At 49.7% G+C, this 25,427-nt stretch overlaps 1 protein-coding gene across 1 annotated transcript; it reads left to right on the plus strand.

The window, feature by feature from the left end:
• The first annotated feature begins 9,334 nt into the window (after positions 1-9,334).
• On the plus strand, positions 9,335-13,255 carry ARL4C (ADP ribosylation factor like GTPase 4C). The gene has a single exon (XM_039495721.1). It carries the CDS (start codon positions 9,745-9,747, stop codon positions 10,321-10,323), a length of 579 nt encoding a protein of 192 aa, XP_039351655.1. The 5' UTR covers positions 9,335-9,744; the 3' UTR covers positions 10,324-13,255.
• Positions 13,256-25,427: the final 12,172 nt, after the last annotated feature.

Raw genomic sequence — 25,427 nt, forward strand, 5'->3', positions numbered from 1 at the left:
CAAGAGAGCACTAAATGCCAGTGTAACTGAGGCCATGCTGGTCTTTTACCAGTAAAGAAATATTCAGGGGGAGAGGAAAAGAGAGAAAAAAAATCAGTCCTCCACTCAACAATACTACACCTGGCTAAGGCTTTCAGTGTAGACCTTAACACTCCCTCTTTCCCCTTCTTCTGAGACCTGACCTCCAACAGGAACTCCGAGACCACTTGGCAAACTCCAGTGGTCCTTGTTACCCCATCTCTAAACCCACTCCATAACTACCATTCCAGGCTCCCTTATTTCATAGAATCATAGAATCATAGAATATCAGGGTTGGAAGGGACCTCAGGAGGTCATCTAGTCCAACCCCCTGCTCAGAGCAGGACCAATTCCCAAATGAACCATCCCAGCCAGGGCTTTGTCAAGCCTGACCTTAAAAACCTCTAAGGAAGGAGATTCCACCACCTCCCTAGGTAACCCATTCCAGTGCTTCACCACTCTCTGAGTGAAAAAGTTTTTCCTAATACCCAACCTAAACCTCCCCCACTGCAACTTGAGACCATTACTCCTTGTTCTGTCATCTGCTACCACTGAGAACAGTCTAGATCCATCCTCTTTGGAACCTCCTTTCAGGTAGTTGAAAGCAGCTATCAAATCCCCCCTCATTCTTCTCTTCCGCAGACTAAACAATCCCAGTTCCCTCAGCCTCTCCTCATAAGTCACGTGCTCCAGACCCCTAATCATTTTTGTTGCCCTCCGCTGGACTCTTTCCAATTTTTCCACATCCTTCTTGTAGTGTGGGGCCCAAAACTGGACACAGTACTCGAGATGAGGCCTTACCAATGTCGAATAGAGGGGAATGATCACATCCCTCGATCTGCTTGCAATGCCCCTACTTATACAGCCCAAAATGCCGTTAGCCTTCTTGGCAACAAGGGCACCCTGTTGACTCATATTCAGCTTTTCGTCCACCATAACCCCTAGGTCCTTTTCTGCAGAACTGCTGCCTAGCCACTCGGTCCCTAGTCTGTAGCAGTGAATGGGATTCTTCCATCCTAAGTGCAGGACTCTGCACTTGTCCTTGTTGAACCTCATCAGGTTTCTTTTGGCCCAGTCCTCTAATTTGTCTAGGTCCCTCTGTATCCTATCCCTACCCTCCAGCGTATCTACCACTCCTCCCAGTTTAGTGTCATCTGCAAACTTGCTGAGAGTGCAGTCCACACCATCCTCCAGATCGTTAATGAAGATATTGAACAAAACCGGCCCCAGGACCGACCCTTGGGGCACTCCACTTGAAACCGGCTGCCAACTAGACATGGAGCCATTGATCACTACCCGCTGAGCCCAACAATCTAGCCAACTTTCTATCCATCTTATAGTCCATTCATCCAGTCCATACTTCTTTAACTTGCTGGCAAGAATACTGTTTGAAACCGTATCAAAAGCTTTGCTAAAAGTCAAGGAATAACACATCCATTGCTTTCCCCTCATCCACAGACCCACAATCCTTGTTGTTCCCAGTACTGCCAAGCCCTCACTTTCAAAAAGTGACGAGTCAGGCCTTCAAACATCACAAAATTGGCTTAAAAACATTAGGGTTTTTTTGTAATATATATAAATTGTGGTGTTTTTAGGTTGCGGGTCTTTCTGATATTTGAATCTTTAGAGATCACATTTTAAACCTTTTCTCTGCAACCAAGAAGGCTAGAAAGTTTCTATTTTTATTAGTGACAGCTGAGAGACACATGTAATCATGTGACTCCAGGAGCTGCGCCTTTAAGAAAAACCTCCAAGTGTCACAAGACTTGTGATAACATCATGAGCCAAAATGGGAAGTCAGATGTCTGAATAGAGCAAACGTTAGTGCTTGGGAAGAGGACTGGACTGCCAGCCCGGACAGTGACGCTTTCTTGCCAGTCACACCACTGGTAATGTCCTTCAGCCCTGACGAGGCAGGACCTCCCCTCAGGGGGAAGGGCACTTTACATGGCTGTGGACTTTTCCTCCTGTCTGCTGAGGGTGTCCACAGAGGTGCCAGCTGCTAGGGTGGTGGTTTGATTACATGGAGCCTGCTTGCTAGGTACTAGACTGACAGCTTAGGCTGGTCCCATTCCACTAACTTCAGTAGTAGTGACCCTGAGAACCAGCAACTGCTCTTCCACTGCCCACTGTCAGGTGGCAATCACATCTCTGGGGCTTCCATGCGTTACCTCTCCATTTGACCTTCCCATCCTTGCATTAACAGCTATCTTCTCTAGAGCCACTTTGCTCCCAGTTTTGATACAAGCAGGCCAGGAAATGACGTTACTTACTGCCACTATGGACCACTCTGCCTTAGCGTTGGCTTCTGGTCAGTGAGGGCGTTGATCCGAAAACCTGCATTCAGCCTCCCCGAACTGTTGGGATTTGTGGAGCCAGATCACAAGGTCTCTTCTGTGCCCCCTCCTGCACCCCAACCCCTGCACTGTGCCCCCTCCTGCACCCCAACCCCTGCACTGTGCTCCCTTCATCCCTAACCTGTGCACCCCCCTCCTGTGCACTCGTGGGGAAAGTGACCGGGGTGCATGGAGTAGCTGGCATTCCTGCTCACTCCCCCCTCAAACGCTGCTCCTCCTCACGCTCCCCTAGGGGGCTGTGAGGGGCAGAGCGAAGAGCGATGTCAGGGCTCCCGGCATGCAGGTCACTTTCCCCACCTGGACTCCATAAGGGGAGAGAAGAGAGCAGCAGCTCCTGATGCTCGCCTCACAGCCCAGCCCAGATGGGGAAGTGATCTGGATGCACAGAGCACTTGGTGTTGCTCCTTGCTCCCCACCTCACATCCCCCTGGGGGGTCCCACTGATGATCAGTTGGCAAGAGCAAACAGGACAAATGCCCAGTTTCATCAAAAAAGCCAGGCCGTCTGGGGCAGGGTTTGAAAAGGGGGCTGTCCCAGCCAAAACGGGACATATGGTCACCCCTAGGCTGTAGTAAGAGCTGCCCAGGTAGCCCGGGCAGCTGTGCGGAGCCCCAGACCCTCCACCTGCCTTGGCTGAGGTGCCCCCAGGCCAGGTGGAGGGTCAAGGGCTCCCCACAGCAGCCCAGATTCCTTGGGCAGCTCTTACCACCACCCAGCTTCTGGCCAGGTGGGGCCATGGGGTGAAGGGAGGAGCAGGGGGTGGGGCCCTGTGGCAGGGTATGTGTGTGTGGGGGTCCCAAATGTTCTTTGTGCCAGGGGCCCCAATATAGTAAATCTTAATCTGCTTCTGGTCAGAGCCGCCTCATTAGCCAGGCCTGCTACCCCAAAGGTGACTTACTTTGGGATTTCCTGCTTTCAGTGGCAGCACCTCCTGCAGAATCAGGAATTTAATTGCTAAACAAATGTGTCTCTTGCCTCTATCGGGGTCTCCAGCCCTGCATAGAGGGCACAATGGCCTCCTGTCAGGAGGATTTTGAATTGAGATAATCACCTTTCTGTGTTGCGTCTTGTCATCAATGAGCAACATCCAGGAGCGTGGGTTTCCTCGTCTCCACGAATACTGCAAATGGAAGGGCTGGTAGCAACCCCCTCTGGTTACAGCTTCAGGCCCTTCCAAGCCTGTCCTAGCCATACTCAAAGGACCTGGCTTCAATCCCAAATGGGAAATGCAGGCTCAGAAGAGTCTAGGCCTGAGGCCCATTCAGGGGCGAAAGTAGGCCAGCATGGTGTTCCGGTAAAAAGTAGCGGCTGTACGCAGCCGCCGTTAAAGCACCGATGCAGCAGCGCTTTAATGTCGCTGCCCCTTTTGTCCCCCCTTCCCTGTCGGCAGCCCCATTGGCAGATGACAGAACAAGGAGCAATGGTCTCAAGTTGCAGTGAGGGAGGTTTAGGTTGGATATTAGGAAAAACTGTTTCAGTAGGAGGGTGGTGAAGCACTGGAATGGGTTACCTAGGGAGGCGGTGGAATCTCCATCGTTAGAGGTTTTTAAGGCCAGCTTGACAAAGCCCTGGCTGGGATGATTTAGTTGGGGATTGGTCCTGCTTTGAGCAGGGGGTTGGACTAGATGACCTCCTGAGGTCCCTTCCAACCCTGAGATTCTATGAATTGGGATTTAAAATTTGCCTAAGCATTGATTGCAAGTTGCCTGCATCTTCAGGCAGCTCATACCTTTGAGAGCCTAAGCCCCAATAACTTTTAATAAGACTTAGGAGCCTAAGTCATTTGGGTTCTTTTGAAAATCTCACCTTAAACACTTTGGGAGTTAAGCACTGAAAAGTCTCTGAGGATCTGGACTATTGAGTCTGAAATGGTGCACAGCTGATCACTTTCCCTTTCTGCGCTGCAGCAGCGCTTTAAAATAAAGCAGAAAAAAAAAACACCGCACCCCAAAGTGTCCTTTTCCCAGCCACTGGGCACCGCAGCAGCTTTAATACCCACTTCACCGTCTGGGGCCCACGTGTCAGCTCTGGTTTATTCCACCCAGGCACAGCAGAGGGCGCCCTGGTGTAACAATGACGGCTCGCGGGGCCGGGCATGGAAGAGACTCGAGCGGTTTGGATTTGCAAGACTAACCGGCTGTCTGACTAGCCAAACAGATGCTGTGTCTTCTAAAACCTGCTTTTGAACAATAATAGAGATCGCCCATCTTCCATAAGCCCCGTCCTTACACTTCCTACCCCCACTCACCATTACTGGAGTGCTGGGATCTTGCTAAGGCCTGGTAGTATTTATTTTAATTGGTGCATTTCCTTTGGTGGTGCTCTGCTGTGGGAGGAGAAAGGTAAATACATAAGTGGGGTGGCTTCCATGAGCCCCTACAGCAGGAATTCAGTATCAGCCGCTCGTTTCTGTGAGTTCAGTGAACACTGATTGGGCTGCTCGGGAGTGCTAACGTGCAGAGGTAGGATTTTAATCATCACTCAACCATTTGAGAGAAGAAACAGGACAAAAAGGCCTCTGCTAGGGTAAGTTGCCACAGCGCCTCCCTGTAAGGGAAGAGAATACAATAATTAGCAGTAATATTACACTAGCACGTTGTAACAGGGTTCCCACTCACCATGCGGGCACCTCCTTGTGTCTAGATCTGGCTGGGAAAGTAGCCCTTGCAATATGGGGTGCCCCCTTCTGCCCGCTGCAATAATCTCTTCTTCTTGGAACCTGGCCCTCTGGCCAGGTCCCTGTTTAGTCCATCCCTTCCAGGACTGTGAAGCCTGACAGGGCCACTATCCAAATGCCTTCCCCAGGGAGTGCTCAGACCCAGCACAGGCTCTGTGCCACCATGCCAGTGGCTGGCAGGGGAACCCAGGTCCACCTGCTACTCTGGGTTCCTGCCCAGGGACTCTATAGCCTTCAATCCAGGTCTGCCCAGTCCCCATTCCTGCATCCCTGGGCTGGGCTCCTTCCTACCCAGCCTCTCTCTTCCTTTGCCTGTTTCTGGGTTTACCACAGGAGCAAACTCTGCTCCCTGTGGCTACGTCACCCCCCTCTTTGCCTCTTACCAGACTCCTTACTCTAGAGCAGGATCCCAGGGCTTACTCATCCCTTGGACTCTCTCCTTGTCCCTCACAGCCTTCCACAGAGTGATCATAACCTCCCTCCCCTTTAATCCCGTTCCCTACACAGCTTCCTGGCTTTATAGTGCTGTCCCAGCCCGTCCTCGGCCGGGCTTCACTCTCAGTTAACCTTGGCCCTCCCTCTCCCAGGTGAGCCAGGTAACCTCACTGGCCTCTCAGGCTGCTGTTAGCCCTAGCAGGGCTGGTGTGGGGTGCCCACTCCATCACATACACAAAGAGGGGCTCCGTTGTGCTAGGTGCTGTCCTGAAGAGCTTGCAATCTAAGCAGGAAAAGGGGTGAGAGGAAACAGAGGGGTGGTGACTTGCCCAGCGGGTCAGTGGAAGAACTGGGACCAGAACTGAGTGCCCCTGAGTCCCAGTTCAGTGCTCTGCCCACTAGAGCACACTGCCTGTCTGTGATACAGCTCTGCCACTGGTGATCAGATCTGTAGCTCTTTTATTTCCCAACCAAAAATGGTAGCAACTTTGAAGCTCCTATTAGCTACTATTACTGTTTTTAAACAGCTATTTCTTTTAATGATATCTTTATTACAACCTGGTAAATGACGTGCTGAACTAAAAATCAGGGTCAAGTTCCCAGTGGATCAAAACTGTGTACACAGGAGACAACATAGTTTGAGCTGCTCTTCATGTCAGGGCAGGATTGCAAATGCATCAGGCAGCTCCCTTGCCTCTGAGAGCTGGGCATTTCTTCTCTCCAATGGGTTGGTGAGGAGGGGCTAGGCAAGAGCGTTAATGCCTCCTTTTATGTCATTGCACTGTTGTCTGAAACGCGTGTCCCCTCTATATGAGATATGCTTTTTTATTGACTTTAAGAAATCAGATTTATTTTGTTAATAGCGTTGTGTGGAGCAGCCAGACGTACAACAGCAGCTAGTTGTTTTCATGATTCCTGGGGTTTTTTTAATGGTATTTTACTTAGTGGATAGAAAACAACCCCTACAATTACTTTTGTCTGGCACGAATCTGTTGTGTCATTTGCATAAGATCATGGAAAGAAGGGATTTTTATATGTCCGCTTAGCTCCACTGATTTTAGTCAAGCTACATCAATTTACAGCAGCTGAGGGTTGGCCCAGGGTTTCTAATGAACTAAGGTCTCATCTATCACCCAAGTGCTGGCAAATAATATTTAGCTGCTACTCTCTCATGAAACCATGAATGCAATAGCCATCAGGTCTATGAGCTGATAATCAAGGGGCTTTCGCCTATACATTTACCACCACCTCTAATCCTGCTGTGGTATCTGTCACCCTTACTCCCAAACCAGAACTAGGCCAACCCCTGATCCCAGGTATGGTAAGGAACTGACATGTTAATTCCTGGCCTCAGTCTCATGAGTTGTCTCAAGGTTCTGAAAGCAGGCTGGGGGGAGTATCCACCTGGAGAAGGGATTTGGGGCCAAGGAGGAGGCACAACACTGCATTATGTCCTAGGGCTTAAAAGGGGGAAGCCCTGATTCTTCCAGCACTCCGCTCTGCACAGCAGAGCTCCTAGCCAGCACCAAACCACAGCACGCAGCCCTGAAGCGTCAACAGTAAAGATCATGCCAATATAGCGTGTGCCTGGTAATGCGCCCCATGGCTGCAGGTTGTTCGGCCTTGGCTGAGCTGTCCCTGCTCCCCTCTGATTCAACACTTGCATGGGACATGGTGACTCACAAAGAATCAGATTCCCAGCCATGGCTTGCTGTACCTGTGTGTAAGGCTAGTCCTGGAGCCAGCTATAGGCACTGATTCAGCAAGGTGTCGAGGCATGTGATTTGCCCAGTGGTCCCCAAGCTTTTGAAAGTCATGCCCCCCTTACCCCTGTCTGCGACACTCGCCCCCCGCACCCTTCTGGAGCCAGGGCTGGGAGCTGGCTGGGAGTGGAGCTGCAACCAGGCTCCAGTGGGGGCCAGCAGCCAGGCGTAGCTCCGCTCCTGGCCTTGGCCCCAGCCTTGGCCCTGGGCTGGGAACAGAGCTGTGGCCAGTGGCCGAGGTTGGGCGTTGTCACGGGGCTGGGAGCGGAGCTGCACCAAGGCTGGGGACCGGGCCAGGTGCGGGGACGGGAGCCAGGGACGCAGCTGGAGGCGGGACCGGAGCAGAGCTGGGGGCAGGGAGGGGCTGGGTGGCACTCCCACCCCGCCCCTGTGGAGGCTGGTCCAGGCCCCACCGGATGGTCCTCCATGCCCCCTATGGGGGCACATCCCCCACTTTGAGGTGCTCTGGACTAGCCCCATTTACTTCACTATGTTATGGACCCTGCTGAATGGGGACCATAGTGATAGAAACTGCTTTGCAGGCTGCTGGGGCTTGTTTGCCATCTGAGAGGCCTGGCTGGTGGTGGCTGGATCTGATATATTCAGCCTCTGCAGTGCCACAAATTCCTCAGCAATGGCCCTTGAGTCACTCCAGAAGGAGCCCTGACCAGCCCTACTCAGCCAAGAGAAAGATGAAGTTTAAAAGCATCAAAATGAAGGCTGCACTTCTGCTCCCAATCAGGTTAATGGCAAAATTCCAGCTGGCTCCAGTGAGAACAGGTACAAAGGGATGATCAGGCCTCCAAACTGTGTGTGCAAACAAGTTCCAGGACAAAACTCTACAGGAACTACGCACCTCATAGCCTAGGGAGAAATACTAAGGGGAAAGGGAAGCTCCTTGTAATGCCTTTTGTTTAACTAACAAGCCAGGAGTTCTAGGGGGTTTTCCAAGAAAAACTCCCATTGATTTCCATCGGTGTTTGCCTGCATAGGGATGGGTGTGTAACACACCAATATGCAGCATTTTATAGGGCATTATAGAGCCCTGCACAGATATTGACTAATTATTATTGCTCCCCTTTACAACCAGGGAAACTGAGGCAGAACAGTAAAGCAACTCAGCCAGTGTCACAGATCAGTTGCGGAGACAGGATTAGAATTTGGGACCTCCAGCCTTGCACTAGTTCCACCAGACCAGGCTGCCTTCCAGAGAAAGGTGAAGGGGCGTGAACGTCACACAGGGACAGGAATCTGGTGAATAAACGCAATCCATAAACAATTCAGAAGTAGGGCAGTCTTAAGGGAGGGCTCAGATTGAACAGACATAGGCTGACCAGGTAGCAAGTGTGAAAAATCGGGATGGGGGTGGGGGGTAATAGGAGCCTATATAAAAAAAGCCCCAAATATCAGGACTGTTCCTATAAAATCGAGACATCTGGTCACCCTACACAGACATAACAGCCATTAAGTGACAAGCCAATCAAAACACAGCAGAAAGCCTCTGTGGCTATAAAAGGTGGTGGTTGTTTTTTAGTAAAGAGCAGATGGGTTGAAAATGTATTTTAGAAAGGCAGCCATCTAGGTTAATGTCTTCTCCAGAGCAGTCCTTTTTGTATTGGCCTTGCCTGTCTTCAGCAAAAGCCCTGCAACCTAAGCCTGCCTCTCCTGTGCTATTGCATTATAAAGCACCAGCACACTGGATAACCAGCCTTCAGCCAGGCTCAGCCACACACGGTTAAGAGGGATCAGAGAAAGGAAGGTGAGGCGGGGACAGGGCTTGACACAAGAAGGGGACCGGGCTCTCTGCTCACGGGGGCGGGGGCTGGGCTGTTGTCCCCAGGGCAGGCGGTTTGAGCGCCGCTGGCATTGACTGAGAAGTCAGGAGGGCGAGTTTCCAGCCTGTGCTATGCAGGAGGTCGGACCATCAGCAGGGTCCCTGGGTCGCGCCGATCCAGCCCCAGGGAGCTCGGGCGGGGAGGCGGGCCCCGGATATTCACGCCCGGGGCGGGGGGGGGCGGTGAAGGGGGCGTGTCGTTGCCCTTTTAAGGCGCCTCCCTCGCCGGCGCCGGGGTGGGCCGCGGGGCGGGGTTTGAGGGATTGAACTGCGGCTGCTTCTCTCGCTCAGAGCCGAGGGGGGAGCCGGAGCGAGCGCAGCGGCTCTCGGGACCGGGAGCCCCGCAATGAGCGGGGCGGGCGCCGCTCGCAGGACTTGATCCGGGGCTGGGGGCTGCGTGTCTCCCGGCCGCCCCCACGGGAAGGAGGGACCCGGCTGCGGAGTGTTTGATGGCCCCGCCGGCTGCTAGCGCGGACCCCGGGCTGGTCGCGCCCTGGCTGCGCTGATTGCAGCCCCCGCGGGGACGCCGCGCCGCCCGGGGGGATTGCTGCAGCGCTAGCGCCCCGACGCGACGGGGATGGGCGCGCTGTAAAAAAGCCCCCGGTTCGAAACCCCTCCCGTGGCTTGGCCAGGTTCCAGCTGCGCCGGCGGTGGGGGGCCATGGGGAACATCTCCTCCAACATCTCCGCTTTCCAGTCCCTGCACATCGTCATGCTGGGCTTGGACTCGGCCGGCAAGACCACCGTCCTCTACCGGCTCAAGTTCAACGAGTTCGTCAACACGGTGCCCACCATCGGCTTCAACACCGAGAAGATCCGGCTGAGCAACGGCACGGCCAAGGGCATCAGCTGCCACTTCTGGGACGTGGGCGGCCAGGAGAAGCTGCGGCCGCTCTGGAAGTCCTACAGCCGCTGCACCGACGGCATCATCTACGTGGTGGACTCGGTGGACGTGGACCGGCTGGAGGAGGCCAAGACCGAGCTGCACAAGGTGACCAAGTTCGCCGAGAACCAGGGCACCCCCTTGCTGGTCATCGCCAACAAGCAGGACCTGCCCAAGTCCCTGCCCGTGGCCGAGCTGGAGAAGCAGCTGGCGCTGCATGAGCTCGCCCCCTCCACCACCTACCACGTCCAGCCCGCCTGCGCCATCATCGGCGAGGGGCTCACCGAGGGCATGGACAAGCTCTACGAGATGATCCTCAAGCGCAGGAAGTCGCTCAAGCAGCGGAAGAAACGATAACCGCCGGCCCCAGCCCCGCTAGCCTGAAGCGCTGCCCGGCCGGCCTCCCCCGGCGCCCGGGTGTAGACAGGCGCTCGGCCCCCCAGCGCCTTTCACTGGGGGCGCCGCTGCTCGGAACTTGCTGGCGGGACTAGGAGGCCGGTGGCCGGGTGAAGCGGCTGCTGTTTACACCCCCCCCCCCCGGACGATCAGACCAACTCGCATCTGAGCTTGGGCGGGAACTGCCTTTCCTTTTCAATCGGAGTCTTTGCGGTGGAGCTTGATGCAACAGGGCTGGCCCCTGCGAAACTGAGCTTGAATTTGCTCCTGTCTCGGGATCCTTAAAAACAACACACAAAAACTGTGTGTTGGGGGGGGGGGGAAGATACTGCTTCAGGAAGCACTGGATGCTGAGGCATCTGTTTGTGGTTGGAAAACTGCGGTAGGAAATCACAGGCCCATACAGCTTGCTGAATGGTGGATAGGTAAGGTGAGCCTCCTGGGAGAACTGCTTTTCAGGTTGCACCAGACCTCCCCTTCCCTTCCCCCTCTGGATTCAGCCCATATGTGGGTCATTATCACACGCTACAAATTAGACCAACACAATCTATGAAGCCCTGGAATGAATGAATGCATGATACACTACTGCTTGCAGTAGCTGCGTGTGCTTGAAGGGAATGCCCAGTTGTTTCAACTGGGGGTGCCCATCCTATTTTAAAAACAAAGTCTATCCAAGGACAGAAGTGTATTGATCCACAGGGGATTTAAAGCTATATAGCCAGCTAGATGGCTTGTGACCAGCTGTTGAGTGGTGCTGAGTTTTAAGCTGTTTGCTGAAAGGGGTTCTGTGTCAATTTTGCCATGAAGGGTTCTCAAGCATCTTTTCATTTTCAAAGTTTTTTTTAAAACAGACTGTATCCTGTAGCAATGGTAAGCAGTAGGTTTTGCCTTTTATTGCTGTAGTCTACAGGTGGAGACATGTTTGGATTATCCTTAATTTGGTTCGATCTGGCTGATTCAATTTGTGCACTCCATTTAAAAAAAAAATCTTATGACACTGCTGGATGATAAACCCCAACAGTTCACCTCAGCTGCATGGATATAAAAGCAAATGGAAAAGCACAAGAGTTGCTAATTAAAACTCTGGTATAGCCACAGACTGTGAATCAAGCCAGTACTTTAATCAACAGAATACAAACATTAGGTAGTTAAGCTAATCTGGTACCACCCAAAATGGCAAGAGTTTGCAAAATCTCTGACGCAAAGGGATATTGGAGTGCAGAGCACCTATTGAGTGGGAAGTAGAAGTTTTAAGAACTTTTTGATACAACCAAAGGTTTTAAACAAATTCAAGGCTGAGACTCCTGGCTGCAAAGCATGCAAGGGGAGATGGTGCTAGTGCAGTAAATGTACAATAGGCTCAGACTTGTTTCCAATCACTTCACTAGTGCGGGATCAAGCCCAGTGTTTTAGCAAGATCCTGGCTGGCTGGCCCTTCCCCATCAATTGGTGTTTTGACATTAACTTCACTGAGCACAGGATTGGACCCTAAATATACATAAACTGGCCGGTCTCTCTCTCTCATGGAAACCCACCTCACAATGAGAAAAGTCTGACTCCCAGAATTTCATAACAAGAAGAGAGTTTGGAAATCAGCAGCAAGCAGTTCTGGGCATACCAATGTCCCACACCTGTGGTTCACTGGTCTTAACATGGTCATGTGAGAATTTCCAGTGAGGGAAGTATTTGGCTTTCTGCTTGAGTGCATTTCCCAAACAAAGAAAAAACCTGGGTGAATTTCAGGCAGCTGATTCTCCTTTTCAGCTATGAACTCAGTACTTTCCCAATAGCATTTTGTAGAAATCCAATATTGAAACCAAATGGTATTTATATGCCTGCAAGATTCCAGTTTACAGGAGTAGTGACTGCTTCACTAATCTAAGAAGTGGGCTGGTCCCATCATTTCAGGAGGGTCTGTACAGTTTCATTGGAATTTTTTTTTTCTTTGCCTTCACATGAAACACTTTCTCAAGCACTTTGACATTTGGTAGTTCCACACTATTGAGAGAGAGAATATATTTATTTTGTGACACTGCAGAAGCCAAATGCTCCAACTTTTGTTTTGAATGTTAAGTGTTTAGGGGTTAAATAAAAAGGTTCTGGTCAAAACCTGTCATGCTTTAAAAATGAATACATATTACATGGTCTTCCCTGCCCCCAAGATTTGACTCTTGATACTACAGGCTTTACTGAGGCAAATAGTTCCACTAACTTAAAAGGATATGCAGTTGCAAGATTGGCTCCTTGCTGGACAGTCAGATGGCCCCAATTAAGAAAATTATTTAAGCATTGCCTAATTTGATCCCTATCCAGCAAAAGCACTGAAGCATGTGCTTAACTTTATGCATGTGTTTAGCTACTGTGCTGGCTAGGGGCCAGATGGATCCAGGGTTATGGTCACTAGTTGTACATTTTTGCAGTAAATTAAAATACTTCTCCAATTAATAGTTAACGGGGTCATTGGTATTTCTATAGTTTTCAGGACTGTAATGACTATTCCTCAGTGCTATGGCAGAGTTGAGCTGTGTTACCATCTGCAACTGACCAGATAATGAGTCCTCTGAAACAGTGATTACAGAAAAGCTTTACATAGTCTGCTGTTCTAAAATCACAGTTGGATTTACTCCAGATTGTGTGTCTTCTCAAAAAAAAAATTTGGGGGGAAAAATTTTTTTTTTTTTTTTTCAGCAGATGTCATGAGATGCTAGTCACATTTCAGACTTTGTCTTCACAGTGTACCTGTAACTCAAGAAAAATGCCATGGTACCTAGTATCACTTTTCATTTTATCTTGTCATCCATCCTCTGTTCCTTCCATCTTTTCTTTTCTTTTTTTAAAAAAAGATGCAAACATGATGCTGTGAACTGAAATAAATTATTTATACGATGAATTTGACAGAAGTCTCTTGTTCTTTCTCTTAATAATTCAGTGTGTTTTCGTCCATGGCTCTCAAACCTCTTTACAAAGGGGAAAGAGAGGCACAGAAAAGGGAAATGACTTGCTCAAGGTCAACCAGTGGCAGCACCAGGGATAGAATTCAGGTCTCCTGAGTCCTAGTGCAATGCACTAGCCACCAGGCTACACTGCCCCAGAGAAAGATAATCTTGTGAATAATCACGGGACTGGGATTCAGGACATCTTGAGTTCAATTTGCAGTGCTGTTTAAAAACTCCCTGTGCAAGTTGAGGTGCAGAGTGATTTAATTATTTGCTCAAGTCCCCATATCTACATTTTACATAACACCATTGTCTGTCCTGTCTAGTCTAGTGAGATTGTAAATTCTTCAGACGAGGGCCTGTCCCTCACTATGCGTTAGTACAGCACCTAGTGCAGGGGGTTCTCTAGTCATGACTAATATAACTAACTAAGGAAAAAATAATAGTTCTGACTTACACCAGCCCTACAACAGCAGCTGAGGGCCGGGAGATCTGCGGTTGCATGGCTCCTCTGAACATTGGTCCTGCTAACAATGGTGAATTTAGAAACATCAGGACTTTGGTTGCTGTTTGCACAGAGTGCTCAAGGTGGGAGCTGTTGGTAAGGGAGAGGTGTGTATCATGCGGTGAAGTCGGGACATGTTCCTGAAGGTGCACCGTGATGTTGCTGTGGGAGGCTTTCCAAACATGATGTACACATCAGTCCCACCTGTGTCAAAATTTACATGCCTGCTTAGCTTTACGCAGCATGCGTAGCCCTGTTGACTTAAAAGGGGGTGTATGCACAGTGCATAAGGATAAGCACAGGCATACGTCTTTGCGGGTGCAAGGCTAGAGTCCTGTATGATGGCTAACACGTGAAGGTAAGTACGCTAGAGATGCTGTTAGCTCCATATAGAGTTGTGGAGGCAGATCTGCTGCCCTGTGAAAGCCGTAGCTCTACGCTGGGCCAAGCACTTTCAAAGTCAGTGTGGGGACTTCCCGGTGTGAGGTGCTGGGGGGGGGGGGGGGGGCGTTTGGCAGCACAGTCAGGGTGTTAAGTGCGTTCTGGCACTTTCCAACTGCCACAACAGCCCTTAGGGGCACTTCACTGCAGCCCTGAGGCTGGTCTAAGCAGGTTCCGGATCAGTGCCTCAGGTACATTATTTCCACTAAACCATGGCACTCGTGCATTATTATTAGCACCATAGCAGCATCTGCAGACTTCAGCTGTGATCAGGGCCCCATCATTAGCACTACACAGCCAGCCTTTCTCCAAAACAGTTCAGTCCAGATCGCAAAAGCATTTAGGTGCCTAATTCCCATTGATTTCAATACCCAGGAGGATTTGGGCTTCACATGCTAAATGGAGCAAGCGGGGAAGGGGCACCAGAGATGCACAGCAGTGAACCCATGCACCTAAGGTCACACAGCCAGTGACCACATTTCCAGTCTCCTGACACCCACGCCAGTGCTCTGTCTACTAAACCATGCTTCCTCTAGCTGCAGCTCACAACTTAACAGACATCCCATTCACACAACTGTGCCTCAAGAAGCACGTTTTACTGCAGCATGCAGCCTTGGTGGATTTCCTAACCTAGATGGGGCCAGCTTGTGTTGTGATTCCCAAGGGCAGGGCTGCAACTGTGTTATGAGTTTTACTGGGATATCGGGGGAGTTGGCTATAGGCCACTGATTGAACTGAGAGGAGATACTGAGCTGTGATTAAGTGGTTGTCCAGGCTCATTACTATACCTGGTCCTGTTTGCCACAGCTAGCCCTTTAGAACAAAGGGGACGCCAGACCGTTCCCAGCCCCACCCTCTGGGACCTAAATATGCACTGACTAAAATGTAAGCAAACTGAAAACTAAATGCACAGCCTGAAAATGCCACAAACAAACTAAACAGGAGGACTTGTGGCACCTTAGAGACTAATAAATGTATTTGAGCATAAGCTTTCATGGGCTACAGCTAGGGTGACCAGATGTCCCAATAAAATCGGGACTGTCCTGATATTTAGGTGTTTGTCCCATGTCCTGACCTATGTTTGGTCAGGACACAATTTGTCCTGATATTTCACACTCCTGGGTTTTTTGGGTTTTCTTTGCTCTTCTGGCAGGACTCCGCTTTTTTTTTTTTTTGCTCTGCCAGTGGGACTCTTCCCCCACTATGTGTCCCGTTAGTTTCTTCATCCCATCTGGTCACCCTAGCTACAGCCCACTTCTTCAGATGCATAGAATGGACCATTTTGTAAGGAGATGTATCTACATACAGAGCATGAAAAGGTGGAAGTAGCCATATCAACTCTATGAGGCTAATTAATTAAGATGAGCTATAATCAGCAGGAGAAAAAAACTTTTCAAGATGGCCCATTGCAGACAGCTGACAAGAGGTGTGAGGATACTGAACATGGGGAAATAGATTCAATCTGTGTAACGACTAGTGAGCAGAGCTCAAGGGGCAGGACCTCAGCTGGTGTACATGGGCGTTGTCTTCTGGGCAGCTCTGCCCATATACGCCAGTGGCGGATCTGTAAAGAGTTGAGGGCCAGATTCCTTCCTGCTGAGGCTCCTGCACAGATTTTCATTGTGCCTTAGGAGTGGAGTTGCTGAACTTCAGGTGATATTTTAGCTACCCTGGGCCCAGGCCATTGAGCACTAGAAAGATAGGGACTGAGACCTTGAACATGCCGTGCTATTCTATGGGAAGCCAGTGTGGCGAGCAGAGGCCAGATTCTGTCTGTTGGGTAAGACACTTTCATTCCCTCTTCCTTTCTATCTTGTCTATTTAGATTGGGAACTCTTCAGGTAAGGGTCCTTTTGTACAGCTCCTAGCACCATGGGGCCCTCATCTCACTTGGGCCCTCTGAATGCCACAGTAATACAAGCATGAAATGTTTGCTATTTTCTTTGCTGCATATTAGGTGTAAGGGAAAAAATCAAACCAGTGCAGGGTCAAAAAAGCACAAGAGTTGCACTGTTGCTAAGTGTGTGACCAGTGCGCTCACCAGCGCTAAGAATTGCCAGCTCTGTTGGAGTATGTTTGTTGATGGAGTCTTTGATGGTCAATCAAGTATGTTTCCTGTCTTTGACATTACACGTTCCAACACAACATCGGAGTGGTTTCTTACTAGAACATATTGAAGACTCCATTTATAGGTGTATATAACCTGTGGCTTAGCTGATGCATTGGTGTTCCAGACACACCTAGAGTTTGGAGGTACAGTTTGACAAGGATCTGAACGTTGGGAATGTTCTGACCTGGGGTTTTGGTTGGGTGCATTATATAGCAATATGGGTCAGCCACAAAAGCTGGCTCACTGCCTGGATCCAAGCATCCCCTATGTTTGAGGGTCCTAGATCTAGGTTTGAATCAGAGAATCCAACCCCCTACTTGAAGCAGGACCAATCCCCAGACAGATTTTTGTCCCATATCCCTAAATGGCCCCCTCAAGGATTGGGCTCACAACGCTGGGTTTAGCAGGCCAATGCTGAAACCACTGAGCTATCCCTCCCCCAAAGGAGAGAAAGTAGTAATGTTCCTACCTGGTTTTGAACCAGGAACCGTTTGCTTGTTAAGCAAATGTGATAACCACTATACTACAGAAACCAGCTACTTTGGGTTGATCTCTACTCTTAACTTTCCAGTCAGCCCCAGATTCTCAAAAGATATTTAGGTGCCTAAATCTCTCTGTGAATCTAGGCCTTATTCCTTAAAAGCTACATTCTCCTAAATTATCATTTACCTTAGCCTGGTGCTGATAGCAAATGTGTGTTATTCTGCACAGCTCCCACAACATGCTAGGTGCTTTCCAAAGACAAAATATGAGATGGTACCTGCCCTGAAAAGCTCAGAACTAAAAAAATACATGTGCCCTTTTAAATCATGTTCCTCCTCCTCTCCTTCCCCGGCCCCCTGCAATGTTTGATGGGCAGAAGTTCTGAGGCACAGAAATGAAGTAAGAAAGTAGATTGGTGTAGTGCAGAGGTGAGGGCGCAGCTGTGCCTTTCCATTTCCTGCAACAGTTTGTTCCCATTATTTTCAAAGTCTGACGGATACTGAGAGGGAGTTTCAAAGGCACCCATCAGTGGCTATGATACCATTGACATCAGTCTGAGGTAGGCCACTAGTAATACAAATAATATTAATCCCCAGCTCTGATGCAGCATTTTTCATCTGTAGATCACAAAGCATTTTACCAAGGAAGTTGGTATCATTGTCCCCATTTTAAAGATGGGGAAACTGAGGCACAGGGAAGGGAAGTGACTTAGAATCATAGAATCTCAGGGTTGGAAGGGACCTCAGGAGATCATCTAGTTCAACCCCCTGCTCAAAGCAGGACCAAACCCAACCAAGGTCACCCAGCAAGCCAGTGGCAGAGCTGGGAATAAGAACCCATGCGTCCCAGTCCCGTGCTCTAGCCTGGTGTTTTTGCAAATCCAATCTACAATTTGATATAGGCTCTGTTTTCATGCACAAAATTGTGGCAGCTGAGTTGTTCTCCTTGTGCCAAGAGGCCCCCTTCCAGCTCTCCAAGAGAAAGACCCAGAGTTTCTTCTGTGGCCTTGCCTGCCTTGTACTTTCAGCAGGGGTGTCTCTACAGCAAACAGAATGTCCTCATTCACCCAGCTATTCTTGCTAAGCTAAATCTCTCTGCATTATTTCAAATGGGATTTGTTCCCAAGAAAGTAGCGCACTTAAATGGATCATCCTAACTAATACCGTGCCCATGAAGCCAAACCCTCGACGTGCAGTGTGTGGCTACAGAGAGGGCAAGGTGTCCCATGATGCATTGGCTGTAAACTCACACCTGTAGGAAAAATCTCTCTCTAAATGATGGGCCTTAAACTGCAAAATCTCCTGATGACTTGAATTTGGCCCCGGTTTATTCTGTTTTTTATTGACAGACGGATGAGTTGGCTCCTGTATGTTTTTCACTATGGATTATATCATCTTTACAATGAGCTTTATTCATTTCCATAGCACCCAAAGTCCTCAATCGTGGATCAAAGCTGCATTGCACGCAGCACCTAACACACATAACACATTGCCCCATTACAGCAAAGTCAAGGCATTTCAGTGGACCTGCGTACCTGCTCTTTTAAGGCTGTGTGTCATCACTAGAGAACACCACAAAAAGAGATTCCCACACCTGAGCCATTCTTTTTAGGGGACAAACATAAGGAAGTACTTCTTCACACAACACACAGTCAACCTGTGGAACTCATTGCCAGAGGAATGTTGTGAAAGCCAAAATGATAACTGCATTCAAAAAAGAATTAGATAAGTTGATAGAGGACAGGTCCATCAATGGCTATTACCAAGATGGCCAGGGATGCAACCTCACGCTCTGGGTGTCCCTAGCTTCTGACTGCCAGATGCTGGGACCAGACAACAGGGATGGATCACATGATAATTTCCCTGTTCTGTTCATTCCCTATGAAGCATCTGGCATTGGCCACCATCAGAAGATAGGATTCTGGGCTGGATGGACCATGGGTCTGATCCAGTATGGCTAGTCTTATGTTCCTAACTCTGGGAATATCTGCTGAAACATTATATTTGTCTCAGCGGTGGATACCCAGCGTAATTGCTCCTTGGCATCACGCCACACTCCAGGTGGCAATTGTGCGGCATCCCCATGGCCCTAGTGATGCAAGGTAAGCTAGGCCCCACAGCAGTTCTGCAAGCGACAGCCAACCTTCAAAGAGAACAAGTAAAGAGGGAAGTCTCCTCGGAAGGCGGCTGCGAGGAGAAAACTACTCTCCAGCGCGTCTCTCGGAGATTGTTACAGATGCATGTACGTCTGTTTTGTTTATTTTGCACTGCGAACTTGGAACAATTGACCCGAGGTACTGAGAGACTTATGCAGGCACTACTTTACCCGCTGTAAAATGTGACAATAATACGCCACTGAGGCACTGAGACCACTGCCTCTCATGTTACCCGGCATTGCCCCATCGTTTCCTTGTGCTCCCTGGTCTGTCTGTATCCCTCTGTTGGTTCATGTCTTATATTTAGACAGTAAGCTCCATGGGGCGAGTATTGTCTTTTTGTTCTGTATTTGTACAGCACCTAGCACATGAGGGAACTGGGCCATGACCAGTGCTTCTAGGCTCTACCCTAATACAAATAATTAATAATGAGAGACTAGCAATTGATTATCACAGCGAATGACCCCAGGCACTTCTGCCTTCCGTTTCTGGGACATGGCTCTTTAGCTGCGTTCTGTGGGGGGAGGACTGCAGCAGAGAAGTTAATCAGTAACTCTTTTAAAATAAAAAGTCTCCACAGGTCCCTCCCGCTACAGCCCACTCTTACAAAGGGGCGTGTGTACTTTACTCTGGTCAGCCGTCATGAGTAAACTCTCCCTGAAAGTGCCAAGAACTGTGTTTAAATAAAGCCAAACCTGGCCTAGACCCGCAAACACCCAGGGATTCTTAGTCAAGGCTGAGACTGTTCTTAATCCACCCTGTTGTGTGTCAATAGCGACATGTCTATGCCTGGAGAACCCTGTAGTGCCCAGCAAGGAGTACGTGCCCACATTCTCCCTCAAGCCAGGCCCAGGAACCCCCACCGAGTTCCCCTTGAGGAACTGCCTGGTAATGCTTCCCTCAGGGGGAAGGGATGGGGTCTGAGTCAGAAGGGGCAGGGATGTGGCCTCCAAACCCACACCTCTTGGGCATCTGAGGGAGAAGAAAGGTCCAGTTGTGTGTATGCAACAGTGTCCACACCCACGACCTGATCTGTGCTGCTGCATGGGTTCCCATACTCTTGGTGACATGGGTCCTCTGGAGCCATTCTACCATGCAAGTCCCAACCAACCTGCCCTATTCCTCCAGTCAGTTCACAGTACTGTCAAACCTGCCCTGCCATACCATCCTGCCCCAGGGCAGGCTCCAGCTACTGCCAAATCCAGCAGCATTCCCTCTTCCTGGCTTGCCAGGCAGCATTTCCCAGATTAGGGAGTGGCGTGTGCAGTGTAGACTGACACCATCCTGACCCCAGGTGCCCTCCCCTTAGGTGGTGGAGTCCCAATGCTGTGAAATGGGGCTTCCAGGAACTCCTGGGGGCTGGGGAGCAAATTGCACAGGTGGCACTCCCCTGCTCAGTGCTCATATTTGCTGCCTTCTCCCCCCATGAAAGGGAGCCAAGGACTCCAAATGTGGGCAAGCAATGAACGAACCTCAGCTTGAGTTTGATAAATGCCCCAGAGCCTGGCTGCCTCTTGGGTCAGCACGGAGCTGGGACTCTCCCAGGAGCACTCCTTCCCTTCCCATGATACTTCCTTCCAATCAGGCTGGACCTACAGCGCGTGAACTCTTCAGCTGTTGCTGTCCCAGCTGACACATGAATAATTAACACCTAATTTCTTGGAAGATAGAATAAGGGAGGTAAACAGATCACTAAGTTGAAAAGAAAATGTTTGTCTAAATAAGATAAGTAAATAGGTCTGTAGGCTAAGAGGACAGAATGTCTGAGCCAGCTGAGGTATGAGGGAGAACACCCAGGGAACCATTTACTATGAACTAGAATAACAACGGGCAAGAGAAGTTAGGACTAGAGATGAGGTAAGGAGTAGGTCAAGCTTGGACAATGCAAGCTGCACAGGGATTGGTTCCTGCAAAGTAACCAAGCCAATCAAAAAATGTGTGACGTAATGTATAGCAAATGCAATGGGATATGTAAATATGCATAAAGGGAGAGGGTTTCCGTGGGACTTTAGAGCTGCAATGTACCCTGTTGTGTGCCAAATAAAGGAACCTGAGTGACAGTCTGGAGGCAAACTGTGTTTTTTGGATCCCAGAGAACTGAATGAAATGTCCTCCCAGAACTGGACAAGGTGTTCTAGATACTCGGAGTGGAAAAGGTCTTGGTGGTGATCCCAACATAAATAACCGTCTGCAGCTCGAAACATGGTTTGGTTCAGTTTCAAATCCAGCCCTCGGCAAAGATGCGTGAGTGGCTCTTATCTCATCCAAACTGGTTTGACCATCTCAAAACTAAACCTGCCAGTTTCCGTTTCTGAGAGACACCATCCTGACACATGGGTTAGTTATAGATCTGATGGAGAAGCTCAACCATCCATGTTTGCATGAGAGAATCACAGTCTTTTTAACATGCAGAATGTTATCAGTGAGTCAATGAGAACTCCACTGCTCAGATAACCCTGTATGGCTGGATTTTATGGGAGACCCATGCTACTGTGACTAGTACAGTGCTGCTGTGGAAGGTGTTGTTGACTGCCATTGAAGCATGTCTTTGATCTTTAGGCAGTCTCAGACCTCATTAAACCTGTTGGGTGTGCTAGCCACTCTTCATTCAGACTAAATGGAAGAAGCAATTAAGCTCTGTTATGGAGTAAGAAAGCTGAAGACAGGGGAAGCCAATACCCAAGGTATTAAACCATATTGCTATGCCTGGAGAGAGGCTAGGCCATGAGGGCTGAGGGGTTTCCCTGGGGATTGGATGCAAGCACAGGAGCGGGGCATGGATGGGTTACAGCTGTGCATGTGTAACTCTGTGTGTCAGCGCCGAAAGGCAAGTGAAAAGAACCAGAAATCAGGGAGAAAGCGAGCAGACATAGGAGAAGCAGTGTGACTAGGGCCCTGGGAGGAAGGAATGCTTTTGGGCAGAGGATCTGCTGAGAAGGCAAGCTTGGATTTTTGAACAAGGAACTTGCTTGCTGTTTGTACACATAGTCCTGTTTCCCTGAACTCAGGAGGAACAGTCTGTCACTAAACAGGCTCACACCAAAGAAACATCTAACTCCATCATCAATTTCTCCTTGTAATGGAAACAACCCGACCAGGCTCCAGATATTGGCTCACCGCTGGAGTCAAAGGGAAACACCACTATGGAAATCAGGGCTGGATGCCTGACCACGTGGGAGGAGCCCCCACAAAGATCTGCAAAGATGCTTCAGTGTCCTTCCAAATCTCTGGTTAAAATCGTATTGCTGCCACAATGCCTACACAAATCTTCACAACAACTCGGCAGCCAGTGTGCTGAGACACAGCCTATCATGCTGACCAGCATTGTTTCCTAGTGCTCTCCCACCTGTGATCTCCTGTAAACTCTAGGACAGGGACCGTCTCTGTGTAAGAACAGCACCAGAACAATGGTGTGGCCGCAAGACAGATAAGCTGGTCATCATCTCTACTGTGTGCCAAGACAAAAGCCGGGATCAGGAACCCTGCTGAACCCATCGGGAAGTTCCAGCTCGGAGATGACTCTGTCTCCTGGTCTTCAGAACCAAGCCTCCCTCCCCATCTCCCAGAGGAAACAACTGCTCTGCCTTTCTCAAAACCTAAGGCAGGCGAAACCAAAGTATGTCCCCTCCGGGGTTCATAAACGTGACTCTCCCATGCATCTAATGTGTCCTGGCATAGTACCCAGCACTGAGCTGAATGCTGGCTGTGCTCCTCACAGCAGGTAGCTACTACAGGAACAGCCGAGGCTGCTGTGTCATCACCTGCTTCCTATTGTCGGGAGCGAAAAGGATCCAGAGAGAATCCCACCACTAAACTGTGATGTGTCACCCAGTGCAGGCTAAGAACCACAGCCAGGGGCGCAGCTGAGTGTTAAAGGTGCACAGTGAGAGGGGAGTGGCTGGGGCATAGCTGCAGCCTGAATCTCCAGTCCGTAATAGCAGTAGGGCTGATGTGTCAGAAGAGTTTGTGCCCACCACCTCCCTACAAAGACACACGGAGTTGTTCCTAAGCAGCCAGGGCATGCAGGGAGCCCTGCCAGGTGTCTGAATCGAACCAATGGGCAGTTGTTTTGAAGCCAGCAGAATAATCTAATCAGAAACAAAAAGAAGTATCAGCTCTTTCCTGTTCTTCCCTGGTCAGAGAATTTCAGCCCCTCCCTCCAAGACACCACCTGCACTATGGGGTTGAAGTCTCATGGCAGAAGACCACGGTCCAGAACCTTGGAGTGGGGCATCAGAAACCTCAGGGCAGGCAGGGATGAGTTCCGTAAGCACTGACAAGTTCATCCACCTATGTGGCAAGCAGAGTCCAAAGGGACAAAGCAAATCGGATGTTCTTCGGCGAACAGGTCTTGCAGCCTCCTGCATGAAGTCCAGGTCTCACTTATGGATGCAAAAGCATCTTTGCACTGAGACCAAGTTCAGGATCCATCAGATCTGTTTGCAACCTGTATGCTACATGGGTCAGAAACCTAGTGTGATGGGTTGGATCACAGAAACCCTCCTGGGAGCTGCCACCTGATGTGCCAAGACTACTTCTGCCCCTGCTTTCCCTGCCAGCCTGGGACTCCAGCACCTTGTCTTGCTGAGCCAGACACTCCCATCTGCTCCAGCAAAGACCCAGGGTCTGAATTACTTGTCCCAAAGCAGCAGGTTTACCTGAAAGCAGCTAACAGGAGTGTTCCTGTCTTTAACACTCAGATGCCCAACTCCCAATGAGGTCTAAACCCAAATGAATCCGCTTTACCCTGCATAAAGCTTATGCAGGGTAAACTAACCAAACTGAATATAGAGATCCTCCCCAGTTCCAGAATGTTCCCCTTTACAGGCTAATGTCCTTTAGCCTGGGTCCAGCAATCACTCACACCCCTTGCAGTCACTGTCCTAGATCCATTGTTCCAGGAACCACCAAATGCTCTACTAAAGGTTATTAGAAGTCAAGCCAGTACACAGCCAACATTCATAATAATCGAATACAGAAATGAAACATGCATGCAAATAGGATTAATACATTCAGTGGATCATAGCCTTAAAATGCTCCATCAATGCGTGAAGGGCTGCACGCCCTGACCTCACCTAGATTCATCTGTGGGGCCTCCCAGAGATTCATGGGTTTGTCAGACTGAGTCAGCTCTGGGAACTTCACTTCATGTGCCTGGTGGGATGCCATCAACTGTGGGCACTCTGGATGGTCCTTAGCAGAGTATCCATGTTTGACAATGACTTTGGTTCTGGCATTTTCTAGCTTTTCAGTGTTTGACTTTGCAACCTTAACATTCCTTTAATGATTTGGGGGTGGGGGGGAGGATGTAATACATACTATGTTGTATGTTATACCACACACAAAGAAACTCCATACTCCATGCACAGGCTACCAGCCACAGCTTCAAGGCTTGGGAAAGTGAACGACCAAAATGTCAATGGAAATCCTTAATGCCAAGGGCCTGTTGCACTAGTTAATGTTTAAATAACCTCTGTAAGTTCTCTCCTTTGCAGCCTCTGCCACTTTACAACAAGGGGCCTCTTTCGATTGTTTGAAAGAGTTGGCAACCTTCCCATCCTTTTAGTTTTGTTAACACGCTGGCTAATATGTACCAAAGGCGGTGGCAGCTGCATTTAAAGGTGCAAACACTGAAGTTTAGTGGCATGTTCTGAGTCTTGAACCGGCTCCAGGAAATCAACATTTCTTTGAACCCTGGTACAGAGCATTATCTTCACCAGCAAAGCTCTGAAGCCCGCGGTTACTTACTTCGAAGCAAGATGCAGTTACTGGTTTTTTACTCCTCGGTCAGTGTGGGAGCCTCTGTTACACAGGATCAGGGAAATAACTTTGCTCTCCTAGTCTGGCACCGAGTGGGCAGTGAGCTACGAAGGGTGGTGGCAGAAACAGCCTGGCACCTGCTAAAATGCAAAAGTCACGGAAGCCGTTGTGCCCAATCCGCTGCACGTTTCTGTTAGACGCCGCAGAAGCTCCCCTCATGGCTTTGGTTTGCCAGGGTGCTGCTCACGTATTTCCCGTGCAGTACGTTTCCTGTGGCTATGTTTTACACTAGGGCACAGCGTGGGTGTGATCGTGTTACTGATGCCACAGCCCTGAGCAGAGGGCAAGTACAAGGTCTCCCAGTTCACATTCATCTGTTCTATCTTTGGAAGCCTGCTTGGGGTGGGGGTGGGGGTGGGGGGTCAGATTAAGCTGCCCTTGCTCAGTGCTTCGGGACTGCTATTTTGTGTAACAAGGAAGGGAAGCATCTGGCTTTCCTTCCCACTGAGGGCCTTGCACACGCTTTGGCTAAAGTAACCACAGGCCCTGGTTTTTCACACTGTCGTGCTGCTGGAGTGGGTCATGACCGTGCCAACCTCAGGGCAGACTGTCAAGAAGCAGGGCAGAGACCCCAAAGTGGTTGTGTGTTCTACAATTAGATTTCACCAGCCCAGT

This window comes from Mauremys reevesii, linkage group 11, assembly GCF_016161935.1.
Source record: "Mauremys reevesii isolate NIE-2019 linkage group 11, ASM1616193v1, whole genome shotgun sequence".
In the NCBI taxonomy this organism is placed as follows: Eukaryota; Metazoa; Chordata; order Testudines; family Geoemydidae; genus Mauremys; species Mauremys reevesii.

Bases quoted from the DNA above. Each gene is read 5' to 3' on its own strand.
- ARL4C (XM_039495721.1), top strand. From the start codon at position 9,745: ATGGGGAACATCTCCTCCAACATCTCCGCTTTCCAGTCCCTGCACATC.